The 16461-nt window shown below is 40.5% G+C and overlaps 1 protein-coding gene across 2 annotated transcripts; it reads right to left on the bottom strand.

Moving 5' to 3' along the window:
- Positions 1-4092: 4092 nt before the first annotated feature.
- CENPW (centromere protein W) lies at positions 4093-15698 on the bottom strand. Of its 2 annotated transcripts, XM_030556248.1 has the most exons (4): positions 15344-15698; positions 6879-6992; positions 5949-5992; positions 4093-5212 (listed from the first exon to the last, which is right to left on the bottom strand). In XM_030556248.1, the coding sequence occupies exons 1-3, from the start codon at positions 15431-15433 to the stop codon at positions 5951-5953; spliced, it is 246 nt and encodes an 81-aa protein (XP_030412108.1). In that variant the 5' UTR covers positions 15434-15698; the 3' UTR covers positions 4093-5212; positions 5949-5950. The 2 variants fall into 2 exon arrangements, with proteins under 2 accessions (XP_030412108.1, XP_030412109.1); XM_030556249.1 differs by lacking the exon at positions 5949-5992 and having other exon boundaries at positions 15344-15674.
- Positions 15699-16461: the final 763 nt, after the last annotated feature.

Genomic DNA, 16461 nt, shown 5'->3' with positions numbered 1-16461 from the left:
ACAGCACCTGCCACATGCATCTCCATGATTAGGGCTACCAGGCACTATAATATAAATAAAAATAATTTTTATTCAGTGAAATGCAAATGCCAATTTAAGCAGTAAACGTTTTTCTGATCAGCTTCTTCTGAATAGTGAAGCTTGAGACAACTGCTCAGACACACTAGTAAGAAATCTGTTGCAACCTAGTTTCTTCTCATTAGCATTTAGGCCAACAGCTCCACCATACATTAAAGAAGAGCAGCCCACATTCCAATTATATTACTAGAAAATTGTTATATGTCTTGTTCAAACATTCTGAATAAACTTGAAAGTCTGACATGCCAATTAAGGTTCTGAAATATTGAGCTGTGTTATGTTTTACCACTATCAGCATTTCAGTGTTAAATACCAATTACAAACAAACTCTCAATACAAACTTTTCATAGAATATCAGGGTCGGAAGGTCATCTAGTCCAACTGCCTGCTCACAGCAGGACCAATCCCCAGACAGATTTTTGCCCTGATCCCTAAATGGCCCCCTCAAGGACTGAACTCACAACCCTGGGTTTAACAGGCCAATGCTCAAACCACTGAGCAATCCCCCCACCTTTTGTCCACCTTCACTTCACGCAAACCCAAAGAACTTAGTTATGAAGCTTTAAATGTGGGGGAAACTTAACTCTTATTTATATCTTACTGAAAGAAAATTGTGAGCACAATATTAGAGAGAAATGAAGCCTTATGCTGACAAGCGATTGTGTTTGCTTCAATATTTGCTTCAGTTACTAGTTGCAGTTAATTGTCATATGGGAAACATGCACAAACCCATCTGTGTTTATGCTACACACAACTGAATATTTCTAAAGGTGATTATGTTGTCCAAATAGCCAACCAACTGCTGAATAACTCAGAATACCATGTGATCTATCCCAGCATCCTGAAAAAGGCAATATCTTCAAGATACTGTCAAAGCTTAGCACATTTAGCTTTTTCCTCCTCTGTCCTATCAGCAAAGCTCTCCCATTTTTTGATGTGAACAAGGAATTTTTTTTAAGTCAGTTTAATTGCCCTACATCTGTCAGCCATCCAGACTTGGTAAAACTTCAAAACTCTGGAAGTGTCACAGCATACATGATTCTAGTAAGAATAAACAGATTTGCCTTAAACAGCCTCCTATTATAAGAAACTAAAGACAGTATACTATTTTCACTCTATCCCCAGCTTATGATTAGAAAAGGAACTTCCATCCATGCTGAAAAATGAGTTTCACTGTCTGTGCATTTCTGAAATGTATTGCCATATATTAGTAATCCCATACACACACTCACTGGGGAATATGGATCATAACAACGAGAAATAGTATGCATCGTAGAATTTGAAATTTAAGATTTCACTCTTGCAAACAGTCATGCATGTAAGTAACTTTATGCAGGAGCAGTGTTATTGAGTTCAGTGGGACAAAGTGTGTCAAATTAAGCACGTGTGTGTTTTTTGGATCACAGCCTAAGGCTTAAATGTGAACAGATTCAAGTTTGGACTAGAATGGGAAGGTAATCAGTTAGTAAAGTATGAGATCATTAATATACTATTCATACACTTAGTGTTTAGAACTACCTGAAATTCTATTTTAAAAAAGTGTTAGAGAATATTACTGGATGATTTAAACAATCAGTTCAGAAACGTTAATTTTAACTTTGCACATACAATATCATATCAAAATTTTCCTAGGTACCTGCAATGTCTTATAATTATTTTAAACTTATAATAATTTCATAATCCAGAACAGCCATTTTTCTTGGAGTGCTGTAAATTGATGACAGGCAGGGTGCTCTGCCTCAGCCCCTAGCTCAGTTCAGTGCGCTTATACAGCTTGGTAATAATTGCCTGTGCTCTGAAGAACTAGACTGGTCACCTATGCCCTTTCTCACTCCTCCTTGCAGCTAGGAAGAGGACTGAGTACCTACACACCAGAGCAATGGTTGTTTACAGGGTCCTTAGAATCTGATGCCTGAGCCTTTGTGCTGCAAGCCCCACAGAAATTCTTGCAGGGAAGTCATCTTGTTGCTTGCTGAGTATTCCTATATTTTAGTACATTTCTCAAGATACTTACTCGCCATGATTGGAAAATCCCATGCGGAGTTACCTTTAAAGAAGGGAAAATATTTACCTAACTTTTCTTCTTTGAAGATATTCTCTAACAGGATTCTTGCATAACCACACATCTCTTCTCAGGGTACGTCTACAGTACTCGCCGGATCAGCAGCCAGCGATCGATTCAACGGGGGTCGATTTATCGCATCTAGACTAGACGCTCTCCCATCAAGTCCTGTACTCCAGCGCCGCAACAGGTGCGGGCAGAGTCAACGGAGAAGAGGCAGCAGTCGATTCACCGCTGTGAAGACACCACAGTAAGTTGATCTAAGTACGTTGACTTCAGCTACGTTATTCACATAGCTGAAATTGTGTAACTTAGATCAATCCCCCCAAACCCCAGTGTAGACCAGGTCTCTGTTTGCAGGGATGTTTTGAGGGCACTGTGTATTTTTTTCTTTTGTAATATATTTTGGTAATCACTTTAAAAATGTACTTTATTTGTATTGGCCTTTTCTGGGTTTTCTTTGGGTCTGTGGAAAGGTTCTGTGTGTTGAGGTGTTGGTAGTGGGAACATGGGACATTGTCCAGTGTTTCAAGAGGGTAAAAAAATTAGAGTTTTGCCTTGTCTTCCTGGCAGAGAAGCTACTAAGCTTTGTAAGAGTGGCTTCTTCCCATGTCCTCCTAATATGCCTGGGACAGAATCTAAGCGTGTTCAGTCAGTTTCAGATTTATAGAATTTCCACGCACCTCTAGCAATATTTGCAAGCCAGCAGTGCTTCAAAAGCCAGATTCTAGAGAATGAAACAGATTTAGCTTTTATAAAACTCTAGGAAATGCCAAACACAAAAGTATTTTTAAGAGGATGTAAAGATAGTTGTACAACTAAGCATTCAAAAAGTAGGAAATGTCATTGTTCATGTTGTTTCTGTAACCTTAACTCTTGCTTTTGTGCATATTTATCACCTTTATCACATTTATACCTTAATTATATGTTCATATAATTTCTCAACCACCACAAAAGAGAGTACTTTTTCTATATTATATATGAATATAGCCTCTTGCAATACGTCATACCATTTCTGCCTGACAATCCTTGGAAACATAAAAAGCGCACGGTTGAATCTAAACAACTTAACTATACACCAGATTATTCAAATTTGCTAGAATATAGGGTTTAGCTGGAGATTCAGGTGCACTAGTTTTGCAAATAACTATCATCTTCTGAACTGCACCCAGGGAAGGCTGTCCTGATGGTAGGCAAAAGATACATGGCGGTTGACAAAATACTAGAAAACTTAGTTTTGCCTTAGACCTTTTCTATTAAGGTCTTTCTAAGGCATACTGGCTCAATATCCCTCCATTCATTCCCTCTGCTTCCTTCATGACTTACTGTCCCCTCAGCTTTCCCTCTACTACACATCCTCCCCCTCACTTTTCATTATAGGTATGAACATAAAAGAGAGGAAAAAGGAGAGACATGAGTCCAAGCACTGGAGCACCTTCTCTTCCCACTCACCAGCTAGTGGCACTGAAAGTGGGTAGAGCAAGGAGGAGACTTTTAGCATCTTTCCTCTTCCCGTCTGCATCCTCATCTAGTGGTACCAGAGCAGAGAAGAGTTGAATGATACAGGGAGAGCTATTGAGCATCTCTCCCATCTTTCTCCCCATCCACAAGCTAATGGTACTGAAGAGCAACACCACAAAACGAAATAACTGAACCCGACAGAAGTCATCTCCCCTCCCTGTATACTGTTATGGATAAAACTTTTAAAAACTCCTGAAGAGCAGTTTAGGTATTTTACCATAAGAATACACCAAATTGTACTAGAATACAGGATTTAAAATATACTAAGAGGCATGCTATTTGTACATTATATGCATTTGGATTTAAATTTTACTACAATCTGCTTAAATAGATCTGAATATTTTCATTTGGTATAATTCCTGTTCGATTTATCTTTGCATACTTTGACTCCTGTTAACATATTAACAGTATAAGACAATTCAACACAACCATGTTATACAAAAAGCTTTTATTTATTTATATTTCTGTTCAATGAAAAATAATTAACTGATATGCATACATGAAGCACTGTTAACTAATGTTACATAAATCAAAGTAACACAAAAGAACAAAGTGTTATCACACGAAAGAATAAGATACAAGTCTACATTTTTAAAAGTAGAGTTTCATAAGGATTCCAGACACTTGAAATTGAAGCACTATATATGTAAAATACATACAACATATTCACACACCACTGAGACTCAACCCAGAGAAAAGAAGGGCGCAGAGAGCAGCATAGTATCCATGCCTAGCTGATCCTTGATGTCTCTTCTAGGTCTAATTTCAAGCATAGCAATTGATGTCAGTTGTAGTGGTTATTTTTATGAAGTGCACCTGTCCACAAGGACCTGAATTAGGAACATCAGCTTATTTGACATAAACCACGGGATAGTCAATGGAGCAATTTTGGGAGAAGTTAGGGCACCACCTAAAAATAAAGCTTCTATATCCCATTACCAGTCCCAAAAAATATAGAATGTTTATTCAAGTAAATTTTAGAGAACAGCACAAGTATTTCACTAATTAAGGCTGTGAAACGAGACCTTTATAAACAATCTGAAACCAAGATATTTGATGCAACATTGTCAGACTGTCAGTCTTCTTTAAGAAGCCAACATTTTGTCTGTATAACAAGAAGAACTAAACTGACATGCAGAGTAAACTCCTTATTAATAAGTCTCACTTAGAATGATTAATATAAGAAGAAACACTTTCTAATTAGGAATATGACTACAGTAAACACATGGAAGGGAAATGCTATAGGCTTTTCCCAGTATTTTAGTTGAAGATGCAGCCGAAAACTTACATTATGAAAAAAAAACCAAAAAAAACCCCTACTTTCACAAGTGTTTGCCTCGTGCTTTGGTAAGAGACTCATGTATAAAGGAATGCATCTCACATATAAACATGAATGTTTCTTAAAAACTATGAGCCCAATTCCTCAATGGTAAACTGACAAATGAAATTATGCTTATTTATACCAGCTGAGGATCTCTACACTGGGTAAAGCAAGCAGGATTAGAGAGAGTACTTCTTGATTTCCTAGCCTCTGCTCTTCTTTAAGATAACCTGTGAAAGTGAAGGAACATATACTCAACATTGAATCACAGTGAGCATATAAGTAAACAAAATCAGTCATATTGAAATTCATATCACAGAACATAGACAAAATGCAACTTCAAAAGCAAAACTTTCTAGAACAAATGTTTTCTAGAGACAACCCAGAAGTGTAAATCATTCTTCAAAGCTCTCACCACATCCCTTAATGCTCTGACCCCATTATATCTAGATAGCACAAGAGGTTATAAAATGTGATTTTACTGCTGTTATGGCTTGATTTTTGTTTGTGATTTTTTTTGTTGTTTTTTTTTAATTTACGCAAAGGGCACCAAAACTTTTGAATAGGCATTTTCTGGTTTAGAGTTTAAATTGAGAAATTTACTTCTCAGCCCAACTGGGATCATTTAAGCGTTATCATTATTAAAACAATGCAATTTCTTCTTTCTTCATCTTTTCACTTAAAAAAGTAGAAGAGCAAAGATATTTAAATAATGTTAAGATTTACACAGTTAAAAGATTCTAACTGCAATATTTAACATGGCCACACTGCACATCTTCTATATTTTGTATTAAATATATTAGCAGAAATATATCCAGCAAATATTTTACAAGAAAAATAGGACTAGAAAGTTTAGCAAGCATAGGGTGCTGGGCCTCCAATATGTTAAAGCTGAGTGGCATCATTTTTTCCAGTCCTACTAAGGTGACTCAGCATCTGAAAGATTGAGTTTTGGATGAGGCTTACCCTTAAGTGTTCCTCTCCCACACTCCACTCAGTGCCTCCCTTGCCTAAAGGGAACAGGGCAGGGAGAGAGAGAAACAAGTGAGGGTCTAGGACTGGAAGGAGCAGCAGATGCCTTCTGCTGATGTTTGTCTTGAACTGCTTTTTGTTGTTTCATGCAATCTACTTCTGAAGCTCTCTCAGATCACCTTCTTAGCCTGGGCTCAAGATGATATTCCTCACCTCCCCACTGGCAACAGACTCACGTGCATTCATAGAATATCAGGGTTGGAAGGGACCTTAAGAGGTCATCTAGTCCAACCCCCTGCTCAAAGCAGATTTTTACCCCAGTTCCCTAAATGGCCCCCTCAAGGATAGAGCTCACAACCCTGGATTTAGCAGGCCAATGCTCAAACCACTAAGCTATCCCTCCCCGCCCCTTGTTGCAGTTAAGATCAGCAGAGCCACTCAACCTACAGCTCCCTTGATATAATAGCATTTTCCACAAACACCCCTTCACTATGGCACTTGCAAATATGGACTCTTCCAGACCAAGGACAAGATCATCACTCCCCACACCCAAGAGACCAAAGGGCAGGGAAATAATGGTCTTCATTTTGGAAAGTTTTTAAATTTGAGATTATGGGAAGAGATGGAGAGTATGTTGATGTGCGGTCAGTTTATCTGATGTTATTGTAGTGGATTTTACAACATTGTGACTTTTTTATTATTGTTAAGGTGCCCGAGGATTAAGGTATTTTGAGGGTTGTTTTATTTTTTTTAAATGTTTTGTTTATAAATAAAAAACATAGCAAAGATAACATTGCTCTAGGAATCTTTACTGTTGTATATCCTGGCTTTTGTATAGTAACTATGCAACCTTATCAGTAAACTTTTAATATTAAGTGTTTAAGCAAAGACGGGAGAGAGAAATTTCAACTTTTATTTTATTACCTTTGCTGCCACCATGGCATGTTCAGATTTAATTGTTTTACTCTTGTTCTCGAAAGCATTTGCCCTGGCTTCTTCTGCTAATCGATGGAGAAACAGTAAGAAGTTCAAATGCACCTTTGAAGAACAAAACATCAATGCAGTCAAATAGTTTTCCAATAAAATGCTTATAAACTATCATTTATATTGATTTAGCAAATGCCTTTTTAAAAATAAAGTATCAATCCTTTAACTCGAAAGATGCTGCAAAATATTATGGAATTCCTGTGAAGGGTTTTATGGGAAAACTCTATTACCTAGCTACAGTTTAATTTTCTAACCCTGAACATTTCTTGCCCCAAAAATGTCCTGCACACAGCTTCAATTTAGTCAAACTTTTTTAAAGTGTCTATACTAAAAAAAAAAAAAAAAAAGCCTCACACACACTCCTGCAGGCTCCTACATAATATATTTTGGTGTTTCCCAACACTTTCCTAAAAAAGTCCTGTCTATGACTAGGATTTACACTTTCTCATTCAAACCATGTAGTCATTTAGTTTGTCAGTAACTAAAAATCCTGTATTTACTTTGGATTTTATGAATCTCCCTTGAGCCCTCTCACTTTGTGCTGAATATTTACCTACAATTATTTTCAGAGACAGCTTTTCTTTATCTGACCATTCTTTAGTAGTTGGGGGGGGGGGGAAATGCAGCAATTAGTACCATGTGACCAGTTAACTCTTCCCTGCCATCACCAAGTTTTTCCCAAATTAGTTTGTGGACTATTCTTTCCCTATGTTAGTCCAAGACTCATTTCCAATCCTGAAGTGCAAAGCAGCAGCACCTGTCTCCTGGGTCAAATGAAATTATCCCTCACACCCTGTCCATATTGCAGATGACATTAATGAAGGGGTAGTGCTCTGCTCCATCAATACTCAACCCTCAGGCTATGGCTACAGTAGACAGCTTGCAGCACCATAGCTGGACTAACGCAGCTGTGCCACTGTAAACTCTCTAACTTAACTGTTCTAAATTGAGGGGACAGTGCTCTCCCATAGGCTTAATTACCCTAGCCTCCGCGACCAGTGGTAGCTATATCAGTGGGAGAAGTTCTCCTGCCGACATAGTGCTGTCCGCACCAGCGCTCAGGTCAGTGTAACTTATGTTGCTCAGGAAGTGGCTTTTTCAACCTCGAGTGACATAAATTATACTGACGGAAGTGAGAGTGTAGACATAATCTAATTTATGATGGGACTAGCATAAAGGAGCCATAACAAACTCCCTCATCTCCCCCTAAATACGCACATCTCTTCTTGAACCAAGCAGATCTCAAACAAAGAATAGACTATACCCCACTGATTAATGGAATAGCTCCTCTCAAAACAAATAGCTTCTTAAAGATGAACTTAAAATCATAAGATGCAAGTGCCAAACAAGTGATTAAAAATTAATCTCTTGATAAATGTAGTCTCTCAGTTCTCAAAGGGAAGAGAAAAAAAAGAGAAATTAAAACTACAGATTGTACAGTTTAAAATAGCCAGTCACCAGAGGCCTAATTCCTAAAAACATTTATTCACAAGTAGCCCCATTAACTTCAATGGACTAATTGAGTAAACCCACTCCTGTAATCTTAATACAGCACAGTTAAGACCATGATACACTGCTCTTAACCCCTACGTGTAATTTCCATTGACAGCAATGGAAATTCAGTCATGGATCAAGGGCAGACATGGGTCTATAAGTTTTCAGCTATAAATTTATACACATTTGAGTTCATATTATGTCCCACTACACACTTATTTCCTACTGCAGAGGTTTTATTGTATGTGACTAGCTTAAACTGATATAGGATAGTAGATGGTCAATGGTATTTTAAAAGTTTGCCAGAAGCTGGGAATGGGCGACAGGGCATGGATCACTTGATTACCTGGTCTGTTCATTCCTTCTGGGGCACCTGGTATTGGCCACTGTCGGAAAATAGGATACTGGGCTAGATGGACCTTTGCTCTGATCCGGTATGGCCATTCTTATGTTCTAATGGTTGAATTTTAAAAGAGGGTAAAATGCTTAACACATTTCATTTAGAAGAGGAAAAGATTAGAAAAAATCTTTCATTTGTGAGATTTATATAAAATCTACAAGATAAAAAATGTATTCTCAACCAGAAAGTTTAGGAAAGACAGCTGAAATATGCTTATTAATTAATATTTCCTTCATATCATGTCAGCATAAAACATATAAAAGCAATTTCTTGCTTATTTCTCTCGATATCTGTTCTGCAAAGCTAGAAAATTATATAACAAGAAAAGAATACAATTCAGAGTTTATTTACTGGAAATACTTTGGTAATAGACATACAATACACACATAGGTTCTACTGTTGAGGACAAGCATATTTTTTAATGCTAGCATACCACATGGATGAATTATTTTAATCTGCTGAACTATAGAAGTATTAATATGCAACAGATATTTCCAAATCATGCCAATTTTTACATAAATATATGTACTATATAAAAAGCAGACATTCTTGCAGGTTTGCTTGGCAAACTATCAAAGCCATTTTTAATATGATTAAAAAAATTTAACTACTCATGCAGAGACCATTTGAAATATTCAGACAACAGTGGCACTAAAAAAAATGTTCAGCATGAGAACCTGGATTATTCAACATAACATGGGGATTAAACTTTGTGTAGTTACCATTTTCCAACTTTCCACATTTTAAATTCTTAAAGAAATTGAAAAATGAATTCCTTCTGCTGACATCTATACTCTACTGTAGCATCAAAAGGTAAAAATCTTCATTTGAAAGCCATCTTTAAAGAGGCTTTTTCTCTGACCAGTTGTGTTCTTATTCTATTTTTAATAGCAATGTCTTCCCAGTTTTGAGAAGTTTTCCCCTGCAATCAGGGATTTAAAATATATATATATACCAGTATAAGTAAAATTAGAGTGTTCCTCAATAAAACAGATAAAAATAATAATAAATATTTCAGAAATAATTTAAAAAATTTTTTTTAAAAAAGAGACTAGGCCAAGCCAAGTGGAATGGAAAAAAGAAAAAAAGTGATCCCCTCAATAAAACTGATAGGAATGTCCAAGCAGGTGAGTTATTGCTAAGTACCTAAGCACACACATTTCATCCAGTCACTGAAGAACTGTATATTATATGCCTCTACCCAGATATAACACTGTCCTCGGGAGCCAAAAAATTCTTTCTGTGTTATAGGTGAAACCACGTTATATTGAACTTGCTTTGATCCGCTGGAGCGCGCAGCCCCGCCTCCTTGGAGAGCTGTTTTACTGCGTTACATCCAAATTTGTGTTATATCGGGTTGCATTATATTGGGATAGAGGTGTACTAGTATATCAAGCAGAAAAGGTACTATACAAGACAAAATTCTACACTACTCATTTGCAGCAATGACCCCACATTATAATACACCGAACTCCCATTAATTAGAAAAATATTTGTAAGCATGAAGCTGCCAAAATGGCGACATTAAAGAGTAAACACCTCCATTTTACCCCAAGAGAAAAGTACAGAAAGAATCAGTACAAGCTTCTTCAAATTGTCCTGCTAGTGTGCCTTATACTGCTCAGTGGAGGATTTACCTGGAATGAAAGGATAGACCAAGATCTATTTCTTAAAATTCAGCACCAATGCTGCAAACAAGGAGGGCAGGATGATATCCGAGGTAGTTTCTGTAATTCAGATACATGTCTGCAATTCTAAAATAAAGCAGTCAAATAGGGTATTGTTCTTCTACCATTACTTCAAACTGGAGGAGAGCCTGCAATTCCACAACTTGAGACCTTACAAGAGATCCAAGTCCTCTAGGTCAACCGAAAAACATTTTTACTATACTTGTGGCATGTGGTGAGTGGAAAGATAGATGATGCAGGACAGAAGAGACTGGGTCCTGAAACTAGCTACTGCTTCTTAAGCGATGTGGATTACTTATATCAATGGGAAAAATCCCTTAAATTGGTGTAGAAACTATGTACACCAGTGGTTCCCAAACCAACACCTTGTGAACCCCTTTCACTAAAATGTTAAGTCTTGCAAACCCTCTCCTAAAAATGAATATTTCCAGGGATTTTCTCCTTTAGTTCAGTACAAATTATAAAAGCAGTGATCTTGGAGATATAAAATTTGTTTTTATGACATGCTTATTACACACTATTTATTGTTAATATTTATCATTACAGTATCTTATTACATTATGAAAATGGCAACACTCTTCCAAGTTCTGGCGGGAGATGCCAGGGTCCCTTTTCGACTGGATGTTCCAGTCGAAAACCGGACACCTGGTCACCCTAGTCACGAGGAGTGAGGCCCCACTCATGTGCAGAAACACGTGTCAAATGATGCTGTGGCAGGCTCTTCCCAATCTGCAAGCTGGAAGAGCCAATGGGCTGGAGCAGGCAGCCAGGCCCAGCTCCAGCTCCAGCGGGCAGAAAGCGCTGCTGAAGGGTGATTGCAGAGTGGGCTCAGCTGCCGCACTCCCTACCTCAAGAATGTACTCACCAGTACTAACCTATGGCAAGAGCATCAACAAGAGAGAGAGAGGGCGCTCCCTCTCAGACTATCCCATAGCTCAATGGTTAGGGCACTCCCCTGAGAATTGATAGATCCCTGCGCAAATCCCTTCTTCCCATCAGGTGGATTTGACCTGGGACTCCCCTCATGTCCCAGGTGAGTACCCTAACCACCAGGCTAAACGTTATGACATAAGGCCTCCTTTTCCTCTCACCCCTAGACATTTTGTGCCAGCTCACCTACAGGGGACTGATCCAGTCTCCAAGTTCTGAGCAGACTTAAAAGATCAGGCCCCACAGGCAAGTTGCATAGAGGAACACCTATCTTTCCTCAGTTCCTGCATCACTCTGGGGCTTAGGTGTCTGGAAGCCTGGCATGGGGCTGCAGAGCGCAGGAAGGCAGGCAGAAACACAGGCACCTAGGGTACTTTTACTGTAAAAATGTAGGCACCTATGGGTGAGGTGGCAGCTGAGCAGGGTATTGTGAATCCCAGTAGGGCCTGATACTGGGATATAGGCACCTGATGTGGCAATTAGCTGCTTAAGTCCTTTTGTGACCTAGCCCTTAGTCTAGTTCAGGAACTAGCTAATAGTTCTTTTCATATTTGAAATGTTCAACCTATCCTCCCTAAATTATGCTGTCATTTTGGGGAAAGACAAGCCACAAATACTGACTGCGATAGAAAAGCCAGCACACAATTTTCAAATCTTGTTAGGAAGAAGACAGTTATACCATGGGACCTGTGCTCTTTCTACCAGAGTCCAATGTACATCCAGACAAATCAACTGTTTGAGTTTCTGCTTGTCAATTCATAGAAGTTGATATTGCTAGAAAGTATCAGCAGTAGCCAAAAGAAGTGACACTCTTGACAACCATGGATGATCATCACCCTGTGACATTCCTTCTAAAAACACAGGAGAAACAGATAGCTTCTCCTTACAACAGCAAGTATATTCACTGACTACAGACGTTTTTAACACGAAAGTTTGCAAGAACGATTAGTTTAATGTCACATTCTGAGCACTGAGTCTGCCATATATTGTTTTAAGCAAGTGACTTGAGGGCAGTTCCTTAAAATACAAGGTTATGGACTATAGCTATTTCTACATGATTATTTCTATTTTTATTTGGTATATCTAGATCTAGCTTCAGATCCACTAAATCCCAGTCTCAGAAATTCTGCCAAATGCCATGTTAAATTCAAAATCTGTTTTATTTGTTAAAGTGAAATATTTTGTGCATGTAAATGTATAATAATTTGTACTACTGCATTCAGACACCTTTTTCTAATTTGTATCTTCAATTATATATGTGAAAGTAAACAAAAATCTTCATCCTCCACCTCTAAAATAAGTAATTCATTTACAAACAAAAATGTGAAAAGCACTTCCAGATCTGGATCAAAGTACTCAACTCTCATCCCAAACACTATAGACCCAGATACTTCTGTGCTTGAGGGCAGCTTTGTGCTACTGGCACAAACTCCCATAAAGTCTGATTAACCTACCACCTAAGGATCCTCCTACCTTGGTTAACAGCTACTGTCACACTTCCTATGCTACCATCCCATCTCTACAGCCAGAACAAATAGTGTGGCCAAAACATCCATACATCCCAGCCTCAGCATAACTCCGTTGACCCCTGTTTTCTGAACATTCAGCTGTAGATGTCTGACTTCTATCCAATTGTTTGAGTCCACCTAGTATTTCCAGATGTACTTGTTCTATATAGAGAACAACAGAACCCAGGAAATCCTGGTGACTAGTACACTTCAAATTACTAGATGGAATGCATTCCATCCCTCAACTTCAGGCCTAAGTTATTCAGGTCTCGTTACCAGAAAATGCACAATTGAAGATGCATACATGCAGTGCATCTCTATTATCCAAAATTCAGTTAACTGACAGTCAACCACAGGCCCACAACAGCATTACACTCATCTAAGTCCCCATTTCCAAAATATAGCTTCTATATACAAACAACTCTCCAAACACCAGTTTTGTGTGTTATTTTATCAAAAGTTGGCCAAATAACCATATGGTTACTAACTGATGGCTAACTCACCTTTGCAGTAATACATATGGAAAACTGCAATATGATAAGAGCTAGGCAGGTGGGAAGATGCAATTACTGCTTCTGATTGGCTAAAAATTGCCTACATCCTCTTAGTGTTACCTTATCTCCCTCAAAGTCCAGCCTGTTTAGCCTTTCTAAAAGAAACAACAGATTAAAGACTGTACACTCTTTGGAGGCAGAGTCTGTCATTTACTGCATATACTGTACCTGTAACAAAGGGGTCTGGATCTGATCAGCCTGTAGAGGTAACTGCAAAATAAAACAGGCTTGGCACAATGTGATTTTTATTTATAATTTTGATGGATAATATGAATATTTATTTTAAGCATTTTTCCAATTTTATTAATTTATTTGTTCATAGTTGCTGGAAATTATTGGTATGTCAGATAATTTAAAAACAGTAGACACTGATGCCAGGTAAACCCTACAGACTTATATCAGTATAACTGTTACTCAGCGGTGTGAAAAATCCATACCCCTGAGCAACACAGCTATACCAATCTAACTCCAGGTGTAGATAGCACTATGTCGGCAGGAGAGCTTCTCTCACATCAACATTGCTAGCGTGGAGATAGATTAACTAGGCCAACACTAGACACTCCCCCACCGGCATAGGATGGAGTTGGCAAACTTTGCGGCCTCAGGGCCGCATCGGATTTCGTAAATTTTATGAAGGGCCGGTTAGGGGACAGGGTCATGGCCCAGCCGCCACCTCCTATCTGCCCCTCCCTGCGACTCCTGCCTCCATTCAAACCCCCTGCTCTCCCTCCGACTGTCCCACACTCCCTCCCCCTGACCATCCCCCGAACTCCCTTGTCCTCTATCCATTCACCTCCATGTCCCTCTTACTATGCTGCCTGGAGCACCAGTGGCTGGCAGCACTAGAGCCGCGGCGCCTGGCTGGAGCTGGGCCACACCACCGCCACCACCACGCAGCACAGAGCACCGGGTCAGGCCATGACTCTGCAGCTACCCTGCCCCAGGAGCTCACCGCCCCACCATCCAGAGCATTGCTCCGGTGGTGATGGGGCAAGCTGAGGCTGCGGGTGAGGGGGAACAACAGCGGAGGGGCCAGGGGCTAGCCTCCCAGGCCAGTAGTTCGGGGACTGGGCAGGACAGTCCCATGGGCCAGATGTGGCCCGCAGGCTGTAGTTTGCCCACTTCTGACATAGGAGCATCTTTACTTAAGCACTAAAGTGTGCAGCTGTAGCCAATGCAGCATTTTAAGTATAGACCTGCCCTGAGCTTCAAAAAATTAAAGTATTATAGCCATTAAAACCCAAGTTATCACACGTTAAAGTATATATCCTTAAATATTGTCAAGTAGCATTTTTCTTACTTTGCCCATCTGCAAATATCAGTTATTACTGACAGCAATATTTTTCATTAGGTTCTGTGTACTACAGCAAAATCAACCATTTACCAATAAAATCTAATCCTTTCAAGCCTAACTATTAACAATATGCTGGTCAGTCTGGTGTCCCTGATGACAGCACCTTGTAATGCACCTCTGCTGAGCTCACACCCAGAAGCTACCTAGACACACAAGCGAGGCAGGGGCAGCTCAACTCTCCAGTTAAACAAAATCTCAGAGCAACTAGGGACCAGTCACACATGGGGGGCGCATCACAACCCCAAGGGCGGCGCAGCCCCGCATCCCCTCGCACTAGGGTGACCCACCCTCGGTGTCCCATCCCCGCCCCCCCTCGGGGCAGCTGGTTCCTTACGCCCGTCGCGGCCTGGCAGTTAGAAGCTGCAGAGCCGCTGTCGCTGGGGGAGGGGCGCTCGTTTGCCAGGGGCAGGAATTAGCCGCTGCGCGTCTGGGCAGATCCCTGGCCCCCTCCCGCCCTGCCCCCGGGCCCCTCACCAGTAGGTCGGCGTTGGCCGCCAGACGAAGCTGGGGCTTGTGTCTCTTTATCAGGTTCCGTAGGGTGCTGCGGGGCGCCGCTCGCTTCATCCTGCCCGCCGCTGCGGGGGGAGAGGGGGCGCAATTCACGCGCGGGTCCAACCGCCCCTTCCTGGCCCCGGGAGCGTTCGAATCCGCCGCTCGATCGCCGCGCAGCCGCACCGGAACTCGGTGCTGACGCGCCCCGCCCCCGCAACATGGAAGGCGATGGCTCCTCCCCTTTTGCTCTAACCGTTAAGGCTAAGCGCGCGCCGCTGGGCTGCGGGAAATAATGAGCGCGCTGCTCCCAGGATCCTCCGCTTCCTCCCCCCGCCTCTCGGAGGAGGCTTAGTTCACGCCGCCCTAGCCCAGGCGTTCTGTGGCGGGGGGAGGGGGAGACTGCGCCTGCTCTGTCCCTGGGGAAATCGCGTTATTCTGAGCACGTCATTCAACCACAGCAATTGGAATAAAGCCAGGCTGACAATTTAGCCCGCGAGCTGCACTTGCACCAGGGACCGCCCAACAGCGCCAGGGTCTGCTCTGCCCCCTAGCTGTGACTTGTTACAGCCAGGAGCTCCCCTAGCCCTGTGGATCACACTCTTTCCAGACTACTGTACCTCTTTCAGGAGTCTGGTTTGTCCTGTGTACCCCAAGTTTCACCTCACTTAGGAACTACTTGCTTGCAAAATCAGACAGAAAAACACAAAACTGTCACAGCACAGCATTACTGAAAAAATGCTTAGTTTCTCATTTGTATGATATAATTATAAATCAATTGGAGTATAAATATTATACTTACATTTCAATGTACAGTATACAGGGCAGTATAAACAAGTCATTGTATGAAATTCTAGTTTGTACGAACTTTGCTAGTACTTTTTATGTAGCCTGTTGTAAAACTAGGCAAGTATCTAGATGAGTTAATGAACCCCTTGTTGCCCCAAAATTTGGACTTCAGGCACTCCAGGAGTGGTTTGCTTATGATTACGCAACTTATTCTGTCCAAATGGGTAATAAGGTTGTGACTTGCTTTAAAGGAATTGCTGGGGTGTTACCAAGGCTTGCTGACCCTGAAAGGACAAAGATTGACACACACACAG

The sequence above is a fragment of the Gopherus evgoodei genome, chromosome 3 (assembly GCF_007399415.2).
Source record: "Gopherus evgoodei ecotype Sinaloan lineage chromosome 3, rGopEvg1_v1.p, whole genome shotgun sequence".
NCBI lineage: Eukaryota > Metazoa > Chordata > Testudines > Testudinidae > Gopherus > Gopherus evgoodei.
This window is presented reverse-complemented; position numbering and strand designations above follow the sequence as displayed.